The 18,793-nt window shown below is 48.3% G+C and overlaps 1 protein-coding gene, 1 long non-coding RNA gene and 1 pseudogene across 2 annotated transcripts in view; 1 reads left to right on the top strand and 2 right to left on the bottom strand.

The window, feature by feature from the left end:
* Positions 1-18,793, bottom strand: part of LOC135292520 (zinc finger protein 420-like) — a 228,633-nt pseudogene that overhangs the window by 167,973 nt on the left and 41,867 nt on the right.
* Positions 1-18,793, top strand: part of LOC135292470 (hydrocephalus-inducing protein-like) — a 94,900-nt gene that overhangs the window by 64,599 nt on the left and 11,508 nt on the right. Inside the window, exons 3-5 of the mRNA XM_064406671.1 lie at positions 11,523-11,642; positions 13,987-14,121; positions 15,710-15,909. Of these exons, the coding sequence (XP_064262741.1) occupies positions 11,523-11,642; positions 13,987-14,121; positions 15,710-15,909 (455 nt within the window). The remainder of the gene's footprint in view (positions 1-11,522; positions 11,643-13,986; positions 14,122-15,709; positions 15,910-18,793) is intronic.
* LOC135292548 (uncharacterized) lies at positions 2,616-5,236 on the bottom strand. The gene is made up of 2 exons (XR_010354787.1): positions 5,128-5,236; positions 2,616-2,747 (listed from the first exon to the last, which is right to left on the bottom strand). It is a non-coding gene; the product is annotated as an uncharacterized LOC135292548 (long non-coding RNA).

Raw genomic sequence — 18,793 nt, 5'->3', positions numbered from 1 at the left:
GAGCAGGGATAGATGATGGGAACTGTCCCAAGGCTTGACAAAATTTCTCCTCTCAGGCCTGACAATTCCAGCCAAGGAGAGAGGAAAAGCCTGCATGAAAGAGGTGTGAAATCAAAGCAGTAATCAAATTGAGGTATAATGAGAGCAGCTGAAGAGGTTTTCAATGTTCAGAACAAGATTAGCAGCTCCAGGCACAGGAGGGATGTGACATTTTCCCCACTGTAACAACTCTGTGATGCAAATTGCATCTCAAATCCTCCTCCCCAGCTCTGGGACCTGTTCAGCCACAAACGTGGTGCTGAAGTTTTAAAGCAAAGTGGAAGCTGGTCAGAGAGCTGGTTTGCAAATAAAAATCACAGAGGGCAGTTTGGAAGCACCAGCTGGAGCACAGAGTGGCAGAGCCTGGCCCCGAGGTGCAGCACAGCCAAACATGCCTGAAACTCTAAGAAATTAAAGAACTTGCCACTTGTTTTCCCTCAGGAGCTACAGAAGGTGCTTTATGGAATCCCTGCCTCCTTCACACTGTATCAGCATGCAGGAGAGTGCAGGGATGAAGATTACAGCACCTTCTGCTGCTGCTTCCATCTCCTGACTCAAATCTCACCAAAATCTGTCACTATTGGGCCTTCCCAAAGTCTCAGATTCACTTGGTCCTTGCAGGATTTCGGTTCTGAGGAGCATGAAGGGAGATAAAGGCACTTGCAGACACCAGAGATGCAATTGGTGCCTGAGGTGCATTTCACTGCCCAGGTTAGTGCCTCTAGAACCATCAAAACAGCCCCTTTGACAGCACCAAGCCAAGAGCAGAACACCAGGGCCTGCACATGGCTGGAAATGCCATTGTTTAATATTCCTCTCCCAGTCTCTCGTTTCATGGTGCCATTACAGGGGTTAATCCCATCACTCAGCAGCAATTCTTGGCAATCAGCTTCAGATGGATTTTTAGTGCTGAGCAAATAAGAGGCAATTTTACTTTGTCTCCAATGAATGAAATTTCACCTAAATCAGACAAACTCTGTGTTCTGAGGCTGGTCAGGCACTAACCACTGCCAGGTCCCCAAGACTGGATGTCAAACTGCTCTGATATTGAAAAGTTAAATTTATTTATCTTTGTGTACAAGGTTATTCTTTTTCAAAGCAATTGGGTCCATAGAATTGTATTTCCAAGCACTAAACTCAGACCAGCCACAAAGAGCACAAGAGACAAGAAAAGGAATAAAGATTTCTAAGGAGATGGAAATTGAATGCTGAGGTTTTCCCATTATAGAGTTCCATAAATTATCACCTGCCAGCTCCTTGCCTTCACTTGTGTGGCCACCACTGAATACACTCACAGATAAGAAAATGTTTGTCCTCCTGAAAACTGGGACCAGAAGTAGAAAAAGGCTCAGATATCTGAATTAAAAGGCAACATAATGAAAATAGCTTCCTCATAATAGGAAGATATGATGGACAGCAGGAATGACTGAAGCCAGCAGAGATAAGTCCATGAACTAGTCATGCTACAAAGATTTCTGACAAAACCTCCAATAACCCAAAAGCAATGTTTTGTCGGGCACAGCTGATAGGAAGCCTGTGCATTTAATTCAGTCATTGACAGCAAATGGAGATCAGCTTGAAGCTCCTTTGGTCCACTTCTACTTAATTTTTTTCACCCAGAAAATGAAATTACATCTACTCTTTGGGAAGAAATTACTGCTTTGAGTGGTTCAAGGCAAAGAGTTTCTTTCCATACCCACTTGTAATCAGTCACCAAGAGAAATATTTTCTAAAAAGGTCTCTTCAAAATTTTGGAGTGACTTTCAACATAAATAACTTGGTTATTTTGCTCAAAATGATAAGGGAATTGAATTGGGCTCCCTCAGCTTTCAAAGAAGTGTTTCTTCCTAGTTCTTCACAAAGACGAACAAAACACTTTGTTGCAGCAAACTGAAGGGAGGAAGAGGTTCCTTTCCCCCTGAGCTGCACAATAGGAGACAATTTTGTTGCCAAGAGGCAACAAATACCAGCCAATTTCCAGGTTTTTTTGTGTAAGGGAAAAGCTCTGAGGATCACAGCTGTGGGAGACACAGAGAGGGAGGAGCAGGGATCTGCTGGGGGTTTTTGGGCTGGGGGACAGATGAAAGACATGTTCAAGCAAAACCTGTGAGAGCTCAAGACTCCATCCCTCAGAGGAGAAACTCACTTTGACCCAAATGCCATTCAAATCCAACAAACATTGAGGCATTTCCCGAAACTCTGCTGGGCCATCAGGTACCCCCAAATCACTCTGTGGGACCAGGGCAGCAGGGCCCTGGCACAGGACAGAGATGCTCCCCTGGGAAGCTGCCTGCATTGCCCGTGGGACTCAAGATCTACTTCTGAAGACCCCAACATCCAAAAAACTCCACACTAAAAGCCTTTAATTTGGGGTTTCACTTCTCCACTTGTCTATTGTCACTAGGCAGCTGCTCCAGTTCAACACCCTTCTGATGGGTACAAATGTTCTCCTAATTTCCAGCCTAAACAGGAAGTTACTTCCATTCATTCTTCTGTAAGTAGTGGGAGCTTGTACCTGATTTGCTCTTCCTCTCCTAGTGTGCATTTGTGCAGATAAAATGCCTAAGCCAGGAGCATTTCCTTGTTTAAATACTGTCATTTATTCCATTCCCATATAGTTGCACGGATTTAGCACTGGCTCCACACTCAGAATGTTGACAGCACAAAGTCCAGTTCTCACACCAACTCCTCCAAGTTTTGGACCAATTCTGCAAAGAAGGAAATACAGCAAAGAAATTCCAAACAGGAGCCCTAATAAAGATAATAAAATGCCACATGCCTATGTTTGCTGCAGGGAAGAACAGCGCTATTTATTAAATCATTACAAACAATTAAAGCAGCAGAGGGGAGGAAGACAGTGCTATTGTTGGCAGCTCCCCAGTCCTCTGCCCCTGGCATGAATTTCATAAAGCACAAATCTCCCAGCAGAAATCCCTCAGCAATTGATTTCCTCCTCGTGGAACACAGCAGGCACACACCCTGGCTTTCCTGGCCAGAAAAGGAGAATTTGCCTCGTTGTTTTTCCCAGGCATGCAGCTGTGATGTCAAATCCCCCTCCCTGCCCTGCCAGGAGATTCCTCAAGTGACAAGTTTCTGTAGGGTGACAACCCTCTGGAGAGGCACAGAGAGCTTTGTGTCAGTGTAAGGCACCCCCACAAGGGCAGATCCCTCATTCAGGCTCCATCTTTGTTCACAAGCAGTTCCCAGCAGAAAATTCGCAGTGATTGCATTTCCCCAGAACAGGTAATTTCGAGCACATTTTTCTCTTGAGCTGTTCTGCCTTTCACAAAAGCAGCGTGCCAGGGATTGCTTTGGAGCATCAGGAAACATAGCAACACCCAACAGCCAAGACCATCCAAAGCCACTTATCAGCACATCTCCTGGACTCACTTGAATGCCCGGGAGAGTCTGAAAAGCCAACTGTTTTCCAAGAAACTTGTTGTTTGTTGTGTAATTGAAAGGTAAATGACAGGGACAACCAGCCCCACACAGGTGCCTCAGGCAGGGGAAGGAGCAGGAGGGATCCATCCCTAACTGGCAGAGGTGCAGCTCAAGTGATGCTCACTCACTATTTGGGTTGCTTTTTGTTGCTTTTACATTAACAACGCATCTCCACACCACAACTGTTCTCCCTCCCTGCAGCCACATGGAAAAAATTCAGTGGTCTCTCACCTCTTTCTGTCCTCTCTCTGCCTCAAATAAATTTTTCCCTGATACAACCAGCAAAACAGGGTTTGTTTTCATGCTGGAAATAAGTCCACAAACTCTTGACTGATTTCAATAAGGAGAACATCACTACAAACCACCCATTACTCAGATGCCCCAAGGCAGCAAGTGAGGGAAATTTGACAACAGAGGTGGCAACACCAGCCGTGGGTAACAGCATCACATTCTGCCTCTCTCACGGATGCTTTTCTTTCCAGTCCAGAAAATTCCCTGTCCTTTTTAGGGCTGTAGAAGGCTGCTGTCTGCCCCACAAAATGAGGAGCAAACCAAGCAGCAATGCTGCAGAACATCTCTGTTCCTATGATATTATTCTGCTGAACCCATAAATTTGCAGAAGAATGGGCACTGCCAACTCCTGATTGCAGAGGAGGGAGTTCGTCACATTCTCCTTGTAAATTAGGATTTATCAGAGATGGAGAATTGATTGCCAAGTAACCTGCAGACACAAAACTGCTCTGCAGTTTTCTAGGACTCATTGAGCAGTACAAAAAGGTTGTTGATGCAGTTGGGGAGTGTTTCTGTACAGGATGTGCACCTCCTGACATCCCAGGCAGGGAAAAATTTACTTAACATTTGCAAGGAGAAAGCAATTCTTATTAAAAAAAAAAAAAAAAAAGGAAAAAAATAAATAGAAAATCAACTTCATGGCAAAGAGCCTCAGTAAGAGTTTGCAGAATTTGGTGAAAACAGGTCATTTACAAGGAAATAATATTCATCTGCCTTCAAGTGGAGTTGTGAAGCAGGTGGAGATGGAGATGTCTCAGGCACTGAGTGTGCTCCTTATGGACAAAATGACACTGATATTATCAAGTATCAGAAGTGAAAAACTTCAGTGATAACTCAGCCCTCCAACACAAAACACCTTCTCCCACGCAGTCAGCACTTGTCTGAAATCATTCCCCTTGGCAGGAGGCCCTGCATGGCCTGGCTGCAGCCATCGCGCTGCTCCTACTCCCTCCCAGCATGATCCCAGTATGGTCCCAGTACAGACCAGTCACTCCTACTCCTGGCATCCCCTCTCTGCATTCCGCCCTGTCCCGGCTCCATCTCCGCTCCTCCCGCGGGCTGCGAGGGCTTCGGAAATGGGGGAGGAGGAGGGAGGGAGGAAGAGGTTGAGCGGGAGAGAGGGAACCACGCCGCTCCGGCGCTTCCTGAACCCGCAGCGCCCTCCTGCCAGGGAGCTGTGCAGAGCCACAAGGTCCCCCCGAGCCTCCTCCTCTCCAGGCTGAGCCCCTTTCCCAGCTCGCTCAGCCCCTCCGGCTGTTCCAGCCGGGACAGAACACCAGTGCTACACAGAGAGCAAGGGACAGACCTGACAGAGGTGCCTCTAGCACCACATTTTAGGCTTTCGCTAATACTTACAGAAAGACTCTTCAGAAAGTTATGGCAGTAGTTCAATTGAGAATCTCCTTTGAAAATCACTGCGGCCCTGCCCTGGCCCGGCCCCGGGCCGGAACCCGGCCCAGCCCCGGCCCGAACCCGCCCGGCCCCGCCCAAACCCGCCCGGCCCCGCCTGAACCCGGCCCGGCCCCGCCGGAACCCGGCCCGGCCCCGAGGTTCGGGCGCCGCGGTTGCCTGGTAACCGCGCGGGCGGCAGCGTCTGTGACAGCGGCGCGGCCTCAGTTGCCCGAGAACGCGGCCCTGGCTGGGTGTGCGCAGCCTGGGCTCGTACAGGCAGCTACACTGGGCGATTCGCCGAGTGAATTGTTCACGGAGCATTGGTCTCTGCGAGTGAGTCCTTTGAATTTGCGGAGCATTGTGCCCCGCTGAGAATTCCTGAACGTGCAGAGCATTGGCCTCTGCAAACAACATCCTGCACGTGCAGAGCATTGGCCTCTGCTAGGAGTCCTCAGTTCGCGGAGCATTGGTCTCTGCAGAGGATTCCTCAACGTGCAGAGCATTGGCCTCTGGAAAAGATCGTGAATTTCCTTTGAAGGTAAAGATTGACTAAAGTTGAACTGTTTGGTTTTGTCTCATGTGCACTCTGAGAGAGAAGGCCAAAGGGAAATACAGGATGGGATAATGCCAGTCTTCTGCTGCAGCAGTTCAGTGGCATGCACAGCTGAGTGGATGAACAATAGTTCGTCTACTGATTGTGCTTTTTTTTTGCACTGAAGAAATGCAACATTTTCTAAATGTACTCATCTATACTTTTTTTTCCCTATAGTGATTGCTTAAACTGCTTCAAGGTGAATGAGTTCTGTTCAAGTTTCCGTGGGTTGTTATCATCTGGTTATTAAAATTATTAGGGAGAGGCCTCTGAATTGAGGTGCAAATGAGGCAATTTGCCAAAGTCAGTAGTCTGGATTTTATGGAACAGTAAATGTGAGGAAGAGAGAGAAGGGAATAGAAAAAGGCGGGGGGGGGGGGTGAAGGGGGTGGAGATGGGGTTGGGAAGAGGGGGAAGAAAGAGAATGACAGAGACAGATGAAGTAAAAAATATCACCATTCCATGGATCCCATTGGCATACCATAAAATCCTCTTCTGGTCTTCTCTGTGGTGAGGTATTGCAAAATGTAAGATTCCAATGGATTAATGCAGATTTGGGCAAGGTGGGACCTCCCAGGTACCTCCCTGGGGTGGGGCAAGTTTGACTGTCTATTGCTACTTTCAAGTAATATAAAATCTTCAGCACCAGTATATCCTTTGAGTCTGCCATGAATTGGGTTGTGGATTTTCAGATCTGTTGTGTTACTTTGCATGCCCTGCAAAATCATCTGGTGCAAGGGCTCAGGAATGGCTCTGGGGGCACTTTGGGGGTCTTTGATGGACTATGACACCCCCTGCAGCGTCTGTGATGGGAATGTCCCCTGGATGTGGCCTTCTGGGGGTGGGGGGTTTTAGAGCTGAGCCAGTTTGTGTGAGGGAGGATGGGTGTCCACTGGCCCTTACCAGAGGTTGCACCACAGTCCCAAAATTCCCTCCTGAGCCTCTGTTGATGGGAGGTTTGTGTGCAAACCTGGCCTCAGCAGAGGAGTCTGTGACTATGACTTGCCCAGCCTGAAGGCAGATAGAACTGATTTTCAGGACAGCTGCTGGCTTTGGCTTTGTTGTGGATCTATTTTTCTCCCTTGGCCTTGTTCACTTCTCTGGAGACCTGAGCTAATGGGACAATAGTGTCACCTTTATCTTGTCTCAAGTTCCCTTGTGGGGCTGAACTCGCAGTCCCAAGTTCCAGTCAGGAGGCATTTTCAGGGAAGGGTGGGCTTGGGTGCTCTCAGCTTCTTTATAGAGTTTTGTCACAGTGGGCAAAACGTCCTTTATAGCAATATTTAAGCCATGAGCCATAACATTGCAGTCTCTCCCAAGTCCAGTGAGGAGCAGCTGAGAGAGCAGGGGGTGTTTAGCCTAAAGAAGAGGAGGCCCACTCAAGCTGATTTTAAGTAATATTTAAGCTACAGCTTTGTCTGCTCTAAGCATTATTAATGTTCAGCTTTTTAGCTCCAGGTTTCAGCAAGATCCATTTTTGAATTGCACAAGGGAGCCATCTAGTCCAAATAAAGTCCAGCTAGAGGCCTAACAATACTAGCTACTTATGCCAAACAAGCACTTAGCTACTTTCAAATGATATAAAATGTTTAGCAGCATATATGCGTTGAGTCTGCCATGAATTGGGTTCTGGATTTTCAGAGTTCCATTGTTGCTCCTTCCAGTTTTGCTGAGGCCTTGTCGTTCCTCTGTGACATCCTCCCTTCAGAATGGCTTCTGGATTCCCAAAAAAGACACCAACACCTCGTCTTTTGCTGAGGGAAAGACTGCAGCCTAACACTGTGAGTAGCCACTGGGGCTGTGCTCAGGCTGGCAAGTGCCCTGGTGTCCCTGGTGTCCCTGCCCCTGTTGTCCAGCAGTGCTGGGAAGCTGCAGAGCCCCTGCCCAGCTCTTTGTGCTGTGCTGCTGTTGGTGGGGGCTGTCCTGGTGCAGGAGGGAACACTGTGTGATGTTTCAGGGACAGCCCAGCGCCTTGCCTGGCTGTGCCACGGGAGCCAAGTGAAAGCAATGTGCAGCTGAAGCCCTCAGCATGTGCTTCTGTGCCTGCCCTTTGCCACAGGAAATCCTTCTGTCAGGCTGGGCACTGCCCTGTGCTGCTGTGACCAACCTGCCCTTGGGCACCTGGGCATGTGGGGGGAGAGCTCAAACTGTGCCCAAAGCCTTGAGAGCCACGGCTGGTCCCAGCCAGAAGAGCTCCCAAAGCAGCTGTTCTCTCTCAGCTCCTGGGTGGGCACAGCTCCAGCCCTGCAGGCAGCACTGCAGTCAGGGCCACCAAGGTCCCTTGCTGTCTGGAGCTCACTTGGCTGAAGGTGCCCCAGTGCTGAGGCTCTGCCAAGGAGATGCCTCTGTTTTCTTCTCTGGAGGGCTCTGTCAGCCCAGACAGAGGAAACAAATGCTCATTAACAGAGAGAGCTAAAACTTGGACACATTCCTGTGCACCTCCCTCTTGGTACATCTTTTCTTTCTTTCTTCTCTTGGACTCAGCCAGCAGTGCTGTCTCCTGCTGTGAGTTGTGAGTGTTGTGCAGGGATGGAGTTGGGGCAGTTCTGAGAGCTCCTCCCCACTCTCTGAAAAGGTCACTGTTCCAATCCAATGAAATGTAAGAGGAAACAAATGGCCAAAGAGCAGAAATCCCCAAACATGTCACATCAGATCACAGAGAGACTAATGGGCCACAGCCATGTTGTTGGAGTATGTGTATTGCACCCTGTATTATTTATTCTAGCTATTGCATTTCAGCAAGTAACTTCCAGGGCTTCCAGAACTATCCTAGTGGCTGTGATCACAAATTATTTGCCAGTGCCACTTGCTCAAGAAATGCCTTTCTGAACAAGCACATCTCTGAGCTTCTTGCTGATATTGTTTTTTTTTTATTTGTTTTGCCTTTCAGCTGCTTCCCTCTAAGTTCCAGCAGGAGAAGTTTGCCAAGATGAAGAAGAAGGAGGCCAGCACTGGGGGGAGTATTCTGCCCAGAATTGGCCCATGGCTAGACCTGAGCAAGACTGGTCCAAAGGTAGCCTTTTCCTGCTCTTTTCCTTTCTGCTTGATGGCAAGTTTGAAGAGGGTGTGTGCTTGTGACAGGCTTGCCTCCAGCAAAACACCTCCGTGTCCAGGTGCTGTTGTCATTGCAAGCTGCTGGCAGTGGTGGACTGGGAGTCCTGATGTGCCCTGAGGCAACACAAATAACCTCTGCTGCAGCTGCTGGGCTGTGCTGGAGTGTGGCTGCCATTGCTAAAACAATGGGGGAAGGCTGGGGACACAAAGGCACAACATTGCCATGTGCCATTCCCCTGCTGAAGGAGCCACCTCTTGCTTTGGTGTGGTCACCATCAAACGCTCGGGGTCACAGGATTCCCTCCACAGTGGCAGCGTTGGCCTTGGAAGGCCGAGGACCTGCAGGAATTCCTTCAGATTTAGCAAAACCAACTGCATTCCTGCTTTGGGTTGGAACAATGTGTTGGACCCTGGTGGGGTGTTAGATTTTGCAGGCTGCCAGATGTGCAGGGGACTCGGCCTGGGCAGAGGGGTGTGGATGGATGTGCTTTCTGTGGATCAGTGCCTACTTAGAGGTGTGTTTCAAGCTGCTTTTATGGCAGGACTGGCTCAGTAGAAAGCACAGTCCAAAAGGGTAGGTGACCAAGGTGGGCTGTTGTTATGAATGAGGTCCTATATGTCTAATTTAATAAACCACAAAATTAGAATTTAGCAGCAATTTTAATTGAGCAGCAATTTTATATAAAATTATGTAATCAAATGTAATCAAATAGATACAAAATAATTTGGCAGTGGTTAGGATAAAGCACAAGCAAAACTGATTGGGGTACAATCAGGGTATGGGGGGGTTTCTCACCCTGCCTCCCGTACAAAAGAGAAAAGAACCCAAACACAACTTATATACTGTATGCTAATACATGTTCATCAACAATTTTATGTAAATCTCCTCCTATTTTCAATTCTTGAAATCTATATCATTGTACTGCACAGTGCATGCTCAGCTTGTTTCCAAGGGGTCTTTTGGCTTTTCACTGGTTGCTTCCGACGAAGGCTTCTCCTCATCGTCACTGTCCTTTGAACAACCCCACAGGCTGCACATGCGTCCCAGGTCTTGTGTTATAGAAGCCAGCATTATATTCCAAAAATAAGCTATATTATTTCATAAACACCTAGAATCATCCTAATTTTGTCCATTTCAAGGCCAATTCTTTAATTATCTCGAAGCCTATTCCGTTTTGGGATTTTACTTATCTCACACTACATCCTGTCTCCTATTTTCTCATGAACATCTGAAAACATCTGTTTTGTGACACTAATTACATATCCTTTTCCTCTAGGACTTTTTAACATATATTTTCTAAAATATCGATATAGTTCCAATTGTTAGCACGAATCCCATTCATTTATCACACTGTTGAGCAGTGAATTGGCAGCAAGAGACATTGAACACACTGGTTAAGGATTGCCTTGGAGAGGGGCGTTGGGAACACCTCAGGGAAGGGCACAAGTGGGGGACAGTGTGCTGCAGGCACTCCCTTCAGCAGGCTGTGTCTGCCCTGGAGTCACACAGGAGAGCTGCTGGTGTCTCTGCAGTGACAGCAGTGTGGCTGCAGAAGGGGAGAATTTTCTCCAAGTAATGTCTCTGCTCCAGAAGCATTTGCTGCTGTTGTGTCATTCCAGACATGCCTCTACAATGGTATCAAGTAAGGTAGCAATAATGACAAGAAAGCACCTATTTAAAGCTCATGGAAAAAGGAGATACCAACTCTACTTTTACCCAAGTTGCTGAGAAAATAACTGAACCTTATCCTCATTCAGCATTCACTTCATTTGTCTTTTTCCTAACTTCTGTGTTACTTTATTTTTGCCTTTACCTCTGTTAGAAATGCACTCACTTTTAAATACAATGAAAGGGGACAAAATCATTGAAGCAAAAGGAAACTGTTTACTAGTAAGGACTCAGCTGAGCTGGGCGTGTCTCCCTCCCCCTGGAGATGAACAAACACACCCTCTGAGAAAATGGCAATCTTTCTATCCCCTTTATACCCGGTGAGGGCTGTTCTGTCCCCTTTCCCTTTGGATGGGTACTTGGGAACTTCCATTCCCTCCAAACGCCAGTTTTTCTGTCCCCTCCCCTCTCACCCTGCTTCCTTTTGGTCAGGTCTTCAACCCTGTTCCTCTCACAGCAACACCCAAGAAACCAACCTGAACAAATCCAAACCCCAAACAACACAGAGAATCAACAACTTTCATTCTTTAACTTGATAACCTTTTGGCTTCAGCCAAATATCACCTCATCTCTCACACCTCCTCTGCTACTGGTGCCTAAGTTCTAGATCAAAAAAGGTATTTGCAGTTGTGTGGGCCTTGGTTTCCCTGTGTCAGAGTGAAGGACATCGCAAAATCGTTTCCCATGGAGTCTGATGTAAATGTATGGGTTTTACTTACTCCATGAGTGCTCAGGCAGTGCCCCAGAGCTCTGTGACCGCATGGGCACAGGGCTGTGCTTAAGGTAAGTGCTGCCTGGCATTGTGGAGAATGAAAGCTGGAGAAATACATGTCAAAAGAGCAGCTTGGCTCAAGCCTGCTCTGTGTGGCCAGCAGCTCTCCATCAGCTCCGAGCAGAGGTGGGTGAGCCACTCTTTGCCCAGTGTGGGCTGGGCAGATGTGCTCCCCCCAGAGTCTGCACTTCACTGGGGTCAGTGTAAGATTGTCCTTCATGAGCCTTCCTCCCAGCAGCTGAAGCTGTCCCTGCTCTCTCTCGCCTCTCCAGCTGCCGTCAGCTCCCCCAAAGCAGAACTTGGTGCAGATTTCCCCACCAGAGGTGATATTTCAGAACTTCAACACTCATGATGTCTCTGAAATGACAGTGTCTCTCATGAATGTGGACAAGGTAAGTGCTGGGATATGGAGCTTTATCGGTTTCTCTGGGTCGGGATTGAAGGCACTCGAGATGGTAGTTCACGTTCAGACTCAGGTGTTTATTATTTCTTATCAGTAAAACAGTCTCACAACCATGAGTTCGGCAGCTTGTCATTAGCAAGGCACAAAATGGCTAACAATCTCTTGTTACAAAGTCTTTTAAGACTAAGCTATCCAATTCAGAAAGGACACCTGGATTATTTTCCCTTTTAAGCCAATAACTGATCCCTGGAAGCATGCAATGCGGACTTTTCTGCCCAATTACACAATGCCACCCAAACCCATGAAGAAGAAGGAAGAAGATGCATGAAGAAGAAATTCAGGATGACGCTCTGTGCCCTCCATCTTGCTTCTATCCACAGAAATCCCAAAACCTAAATTTCTCAGCAAGTGATACACCTACACTACTCTCTCTAATCTATTTCACGCTTTTGTGGATTCTAGCCTATATTGATGTCTAGGAAAGTTTCTCCATAAATGAGGGTCAAAGTCAGTGCTCCCCTGGGGGTCAGGACAGCCCAGAGCAGACAGAGAAATATTCCCAGTGCCCTGGCCTAGGTTTCTACAGAGCTTTAACACTGTGCTGGAAGAGGAGAGAGCTGTAATTCCCGAAGTGTACAGCAAAGCAGGGTATCTGCTGCAGCACGTCCAGAAGAAAATGTCTCAGCACCTTTGTTCTGCAAGATGGTGGAAAGCTTCCTGTGCTGGGAATTCTCCCCTGACTTTGGCCATGTGTTGACGGTATCTGTCCCAAAGGAGGTGCCTTCTCTTGAAAGCTCTGGATTGGTAGGAGTGTTGAGGCCTGTACAGTTCTTATCTGCTCTCGTGCTTTGCCTTGAGTGTTTACCACATCCTGTGTCTCCTTGGTTAATCTTGGCTCCTCTGCCTCTCTCAGCCTGTTGGGCTCCCTTTGTGCAGCTCACAGTCAAAGCTCAGGGGCTGAGTCTTCTGCACTTTATGCTGGAATAACTTTTCATTAATGGCATTGGCACTGCAGGAGGTGTGTTCTGAAGCAGCCCTGGAATCAGAGTGACGTAGCAGAAGCAGAGGGAGCCCTTTAGGTGCCACTTGAGGCTCCTGCTAAGCTTCATCCAGCTCTGCTCAGCTTTTCCAAAAGCAACACTGTGCTCTGCTTTCCCTTTGGAGAACCACAGCACATCCAAAGCCATGTGCTCCTGGAGGTTTTCACCTTCACTTGTAGAAATCGTGGTTGTTTTGCAGTTTGCCAAGAGAGCTTTGAGGGGAAAAGTTGAAAAATGTCAGCAGTTGTGTTCCGCTGTAAAGAGGAAAACGGAGACCATTGGAATTTCAGTCAGGGAAAACATTTTCTAAAAAGAGGCTTGTGCCAAGAGTGGGCTGGTGAGAAGAGACAGGAGGGAGTCAAAGTCATCTGGTTTAGACTTGTTGAGAGCATTTTGGTGCTCATTGGTTGGTGATATCTGTGTGCTAGAAAATGCTTGTTTGCTGTGTCTGTGTATCCCAGAGGGCAGAACCTGGCATGATGGCTGCAGGCAGGAATGCCCAGCAGCCCAGCTTGCCTGCACAGGCAGCAAGAATCCCTGGAGAGCCAAAATTGCCTTTCAGTATTGGAACCACACTGCTGGTCCTGTTTCTCCAGGCAGAAAATGCCTTTGAAGCCCATAGTGATAGGCACAGCCTGTCTGTGTTTCTGTCACTTTTGACAAGCTGCTTGCTCTCATGGTTTTATGACTCTTCCTTGCTGCTTTACTGCCCATTTAAATTCTCTTTGCCATCTCCTTGTTTTAGGGGTTGTCCTGCTGTGTTCCTTCTTTGGCTTTTCAGGTTTGCTTTTATTCCCAGTAAGGCCACAGTGTTTGGTCTCCTTTCTTGCTGGTCTGCCTGCATGACTGTATCCCCAGAACATCCCTACCCAAACCTGATGTACTAGAAGGGAATTTCTTCCTTCCCCAAGGACAATGTGCTGGTTTGCTTTCAGGGAGCACATTCCCCCTCTGGAACACGACTGCATGGCTGTGTGCTGGCAGGACCCAGCAGGTTTTTTGGCCTTGTTGAATGTGCAGATGACTTGGTTCAGGTGCTCTGTCTCCATCCTGCTGCTGCTGACCTGCTTGGCCCTTCCTTCCCACCAGGCACCGCCCTACTGGGCCTGGTCAGAATGCTGGAGCCAGACAGAAGGAATTTGAGTTCACCCTCATGAATTGTGTGCCTGTACATGCACAGCTGAAAGTGCTTTGGAAAAGGGGTCAAGGAGGGATGACACCAGGGCATGGACAGGTCTCCTCTCATCCTGTTTCCACAAGTGACAAAATCATTGTTTCATGTCTTTGCTGCAGTTTCCTCATGTGGTGAAGGTCTCCATGGAGAGATCACCTTACTTCCAGGTCATGGGCTCCAACGATGCCTACCGTCTCCTGGTGCCGGCCGTGTCTGTCCCTGTGCGCATCCGCTTCAGCCCCGGCGAGAACAAGGTGAGCCTGGAGGAGCCAAAACACAGAATGCTCTCCAAAGCCACTGTTTTCCCTGCACTCTGGGTGCAGCCCATTCCATGCTGGGAGCTTGGCTCCAGGCCGTGGGCAGGCAGCCTGCAGCCAGTCCCAGCTTGGCACGGGCTGCCAGGCACTGCAGCCAGGCCTGACAGGCTCTGCTTCCCCTCCCTGCACATCCCTGAGCATTGCCAAGGGAAGATGCCCAGGGAACAGGATGAAAATGACAGAGGGCTGTTGATAGATGTTGGGCCATCTCTAGGTACAGTGGAAGGGGTTTCATGATGATGGAAAACACTGGAGGAACAAAGAGGTCAGAGAACTTTCCTCCTTCCTGCCTGGCAAGAGCTTCCCTGCCTCTCCCTGGGTTGGAGCAAGGACGGTGCTTTTTCCCAGCCCCTGTTCTGCAGCCTTGCAGCCGTGCTGTGCCAGAGCACAAGTGAGCATGGTGCAGCTGCAGGGCCAGGGCAGAGGATGTGCTGTGCCCGTGAGCCCGGCCTGGCACAGGCACAGGCACACTGTTGCCAGGTTTTTAGAAGGTTTTGGTGGGTTTGTAGAAGGTTTTTGGTGGGTTTTTAGAAGGTTTTTGGCGGGTTTTCTGAATATTTTGCCAAGTTTTTAGAAGGTTTTTGCCAGGTTCTTTGAATATTTTCCCGGGTTTTTTTTTTTGCTGGGTGCCCTTGGTCAGCAGGAGGTTGCTGAGCTGCAGGGACTTGGACAGCTGCCTGCAGGAGCTGGTGTAGGGCAGGTGCAAGCTGCAGGCAGAGCTGTGAGCCCAGAGCCCGTGGCAGTGACGCTGCTGTGCCTCTGTCTTCATGCCTGTCCCTGTGCTTGCTCTGTCAGCTGGCACCCATTGCGTGCCAAAGGTGCTTTTGCCTGGAGGTTTGAACAGCAGTGCTGAGACCCTGGCAGGTCTGATCTCAGTGCTGGGATCTGGGGGGTCAGTGTTGTGATCTGGGGGCTTGTTCACCCAGAAGGGTTGAGGACATGGCATGGAAGGGAGGAAGCCTTGCAGGGAAACAAAGAGAGGCTCTTTCCAGCAGCATCCTGCTGCCTCTTAGCACTGTTCTCCTCCTGACTTGGTTGGAGAGGCAAAGTTGGAGGGGAGTTCTGAGGCAGCTGATGTTTCTACACCAGGCCAGAGGTGCAGGAGCTCTTTGGGTGCAGCTCTTTTCTCATCTTTTTTTTGCTGCTTCGAGTCAGTTGAACACTTTGTCCTATTCTCAAACAGTGGGAATATAGAAAGCTAAAAAGGAATGTCCTGTGTTCCCTAGCTCCATGTTCCTTAGAAGGGACTTAGGAATTCTTTAACATCATTAAAATGTAGAGTAAAAATGATGGTGGCCTAGGGCAGTTCTCTGGATGACCAAGTGACACGAGAGCTTAATGCCACTGAGACAGGTTTTGCAAAGTGCGCTAGTGCCTCTAAAATGTGACATATCAGTAGAGCTTAGTATTCATTTAGGGTGGGATAGGTAAATTGATGCCCTTGAAGGGTTATAGGAAATGGTTTTTCTTCTGCCATGGGAACGGCACTAAATGCCCTGTGCTGAGGCAGTTTCTTTTCCTGCAGGATTATTCCCACAAGCTGCTCTGTGTCACTGAAAGGGAAAGGATAGTGGTGCCAATTCGGGCCATTGCTGCCCGAGCTGTCCTGGACTTCCCTGACCAGCTGGACTTCTCCACATGTCCAGTGAAGTGCAGCACGCAGAAGACTCTGCTGCTCCGCAACACCGGGAACCTGGAAGCTTGTTTCCAGCTGAGCACCCAGAGGTGAGGATCTGTCCTTGTGCAAAACACCTTTGGGTGATAACAGGGCTGGGAAAGAGCAACAAAAGGAGCCTGAGCATCCCTGCAGCCCTGGCTGGAAGGGAGCAGGATGGATGGCAGCTGCTCTTGCCTTCAGTGTTCTGAGCAGGATGCAGCCTTTGAGCTTTCTCTGTCCCAGCTTTCCTGGAGGCTGCTGGAACATGTTGGCAGCTGGCTTGCACCCTGCTGAGCACAAGCAGCTCCTGAAATGCTTTCTCAGCACTGTCAGCCAAACAGAGCCATTCTCTGGGAGGCCACAGGCACGTGGCTTTGCAGGGGTCCCTGCATCAGATGCCCAACATGAGCTGTGCTGCAGGCAGCCAGTGCAGTCCTGTTCCTGAAGCTGATCTGCTTTCCCTTGTCAGCTGAGGGCATCAGTCACCTCTTGTGTTCCATGATGAACCTTTGAAAGCCAGTTTAAAATTTCAAACAGATGATTTAAATCTCTGAATAAGGTTGTGCCCCCTTTTCATTGAGATTTCTTTTTGAATACTCTGAAGTTCCTGTGTTTCTGCTGGTTTTTTTCATTTTGGTTTAAGTGTTTGCCAAAAGATCATGAATTCTTCCTTGGGAACTTTCATGAAGGTCGAGCTCCTCTAATGCCTATCAATATACCACATGCCCATGGGTACTTGCAGAGGTGTGTAGGAAATATGAGACATTTAGTGAATATTTGAAAATCAATTGGGCTGATTTAGAAGAGAAAAGTATAGAATAACTTTTGGAGGGGAGCTCTGGCAATCATCTGAGCAGACACACTGCTCAAAGCAAGAGCAGTGTCTGGGGATTGCCAGGTGTCATTGGGAGATCTGGACCTGCCTTTAGATGCCATGCAAGGAAACAAACATCCAAAGGGCCCTAGTTAAAAAGCAGAAGAAAATAACCTATTGAAACCCTCTCCATACCTTATCTTTTCTGCCTGTCAGTAGTGCGGTAGTGCCTGTCAGGGTGCAGTAGTGATTCATTGAAAGGGTAGATCTAACAGGATGAGAACTATCTTAAGGAACAGCTCACAATTCACAGATAAAAGGCCAAAAATTTAGCTTGCCAGCCCCATCTATTGGCACTGGTATTTTCATTTGGTTATTCCAATGTCAGGGATGTCTCCTTCACAGCTCTTCTATCTGTGGGCTCAGGGAACAGCTTAGTGATGTTGGCTGAAATTCAGAGGAGTTAAGTTCAGCTGTAGAGCTTGTGTCCTTGGGTCTTGGGGAGCCAGGTCTGTGTGAGAGATGACTGCTACAGCAGGAACAGAGGAGTCTGGTGGGTACAGCCCAGGCTGGGATGTAGGAGATGCAGGGGCTGATTTGCACTGATTTGCTGGTTTTTCAGTCCTGAAAACTGAGTGCTGAACTTGGCTGGATCCTCTTCTCCTGATAATTTGAAAAGAAGAAGATCCCTTCTTTCTCAGGCAAGCCCTGAAGTCTCCCCCAGGAGTGTTATTGCCATCCTGCCATCTGAGGGCAGGAGCATGTAACATGGGGCAGCAGTGGGAATGGAATGGAATGGAATGGAATGGAATGGAATGGAATGGAATGGAATGGAATGGGATGGAATGGAATGGAATGGAATGGAATGGAATGGAATGGAATGGAATGGAATGGAATGGAATGGAATGGAATGTAGTGCTGAAGTGTGGCCAGGGATTCCCTTAACTGGCAGCTTCTCTGTTCCAGTGAAATTTTTGGCAGAAGAATAAGAACAAAATGCTGTGCCTTGCCCAGAGCAGACACTGATCCCCCCGAGCCCCAGCAGAGAGCTGCAGCAGCCCTGGCATCAGCCCTGGAGCACATGCAGGAGCTCTGGGGCTGCTGGGGCCTGTCTTTCCACCCCTCTCTCCAAAGCCTCACATCCAGCACATAAGCACTGCTGTCCTAAGGCTTCTCCCTCAGCCAGCAGGGATGTTCTCACCAGGGGTAATGGGAACTGGTCAGGCCCATCATTGCAGCAATAGGTCCTTCATGAGCTGAACCTGAAGCAAGTTCATCACTGCTGACATGAACAAAGTTCAGCTTGGCAGATGTTCTCTTTATTTTTGTGTGTGATGCATTCATCACCGAAGTCCCCAGAAGACACTTGGAAGTGACAGATTGAGCAGCAGCAAAGCACCAAGGCCAGGAACTTTTGTTTCCTCAGTGGGGCTGTACAAAAGCACAAAGGCCAGCAGCTGCTGGGCAGAAGCACATTTCCCCTGAGCTCTCCCTGAGCATCAAAGCAGAGAGTCTTGTATTTGTCAGGCAAGAGCTCTTCACCTGGTGACCAGTCCTGATTGCTGCTGTTAAATCCAAAGTGCACCAACACATCTGCATAATTATTTCCAACACATTGCACAGAGTTTCTCTGCTGGGCCAAGTAAACAGTTACCAGCGTGGGTGACAACCCACAGTCCCAGACTGCATTGCTGGTAAATACAGAGAAACCTCCTGTTCTGCTTCCTTGATGTGCTCCTGTTCATGGTGCTTCATTGAGCTGGGATTGGATCCTTCAGACTGGAAATGGCATCCTCCTTTTGGGTTTCCATGTCACTGTATTGCTCTAATGTGCATTTGCACTCTTTCAGAGTTTTGACTGCTCCCTTTCTTAGCGTAGCTTTCATTGAAGTACTGCTAAAATGTGCCCTTTTTAGGCTGAATCAGGATGTTTTCAAGGTAAAACACACCAAAGAACCACACTGCAAATTCAACAGTTATTATTCCTTGGTCTGTAAAAAAGGATTAATACAACATCACTTTCCAACATCACACATATAGTATTCATTTTACTATTTGCAAAAAGCCAATAATATAATCGGCATTTTTCACAGTGCTGGTAACATGGAGCTGCAACCCAGCTCTGTCTCCCCTTCCCA

This window comes from Passer domesticus, unplaced genomic scaffold (assembly GCF_036417665.1).
Source record: "Passer domesticus isolate bPasDom1 unplaced genomic scaffold, bPasDom1.hap1 HAP1_SCAFFOLD_37, whole genome shotgun sequence".
Lineage (NCBI taxonomy): Eukaryota > Metazoa > Chordata > Aves > Passeriformes > Passeridae > Passer > Passer domesticus.
This window is presented reverse-complemented; position numbering and strand designations above follow the sequence as displayed.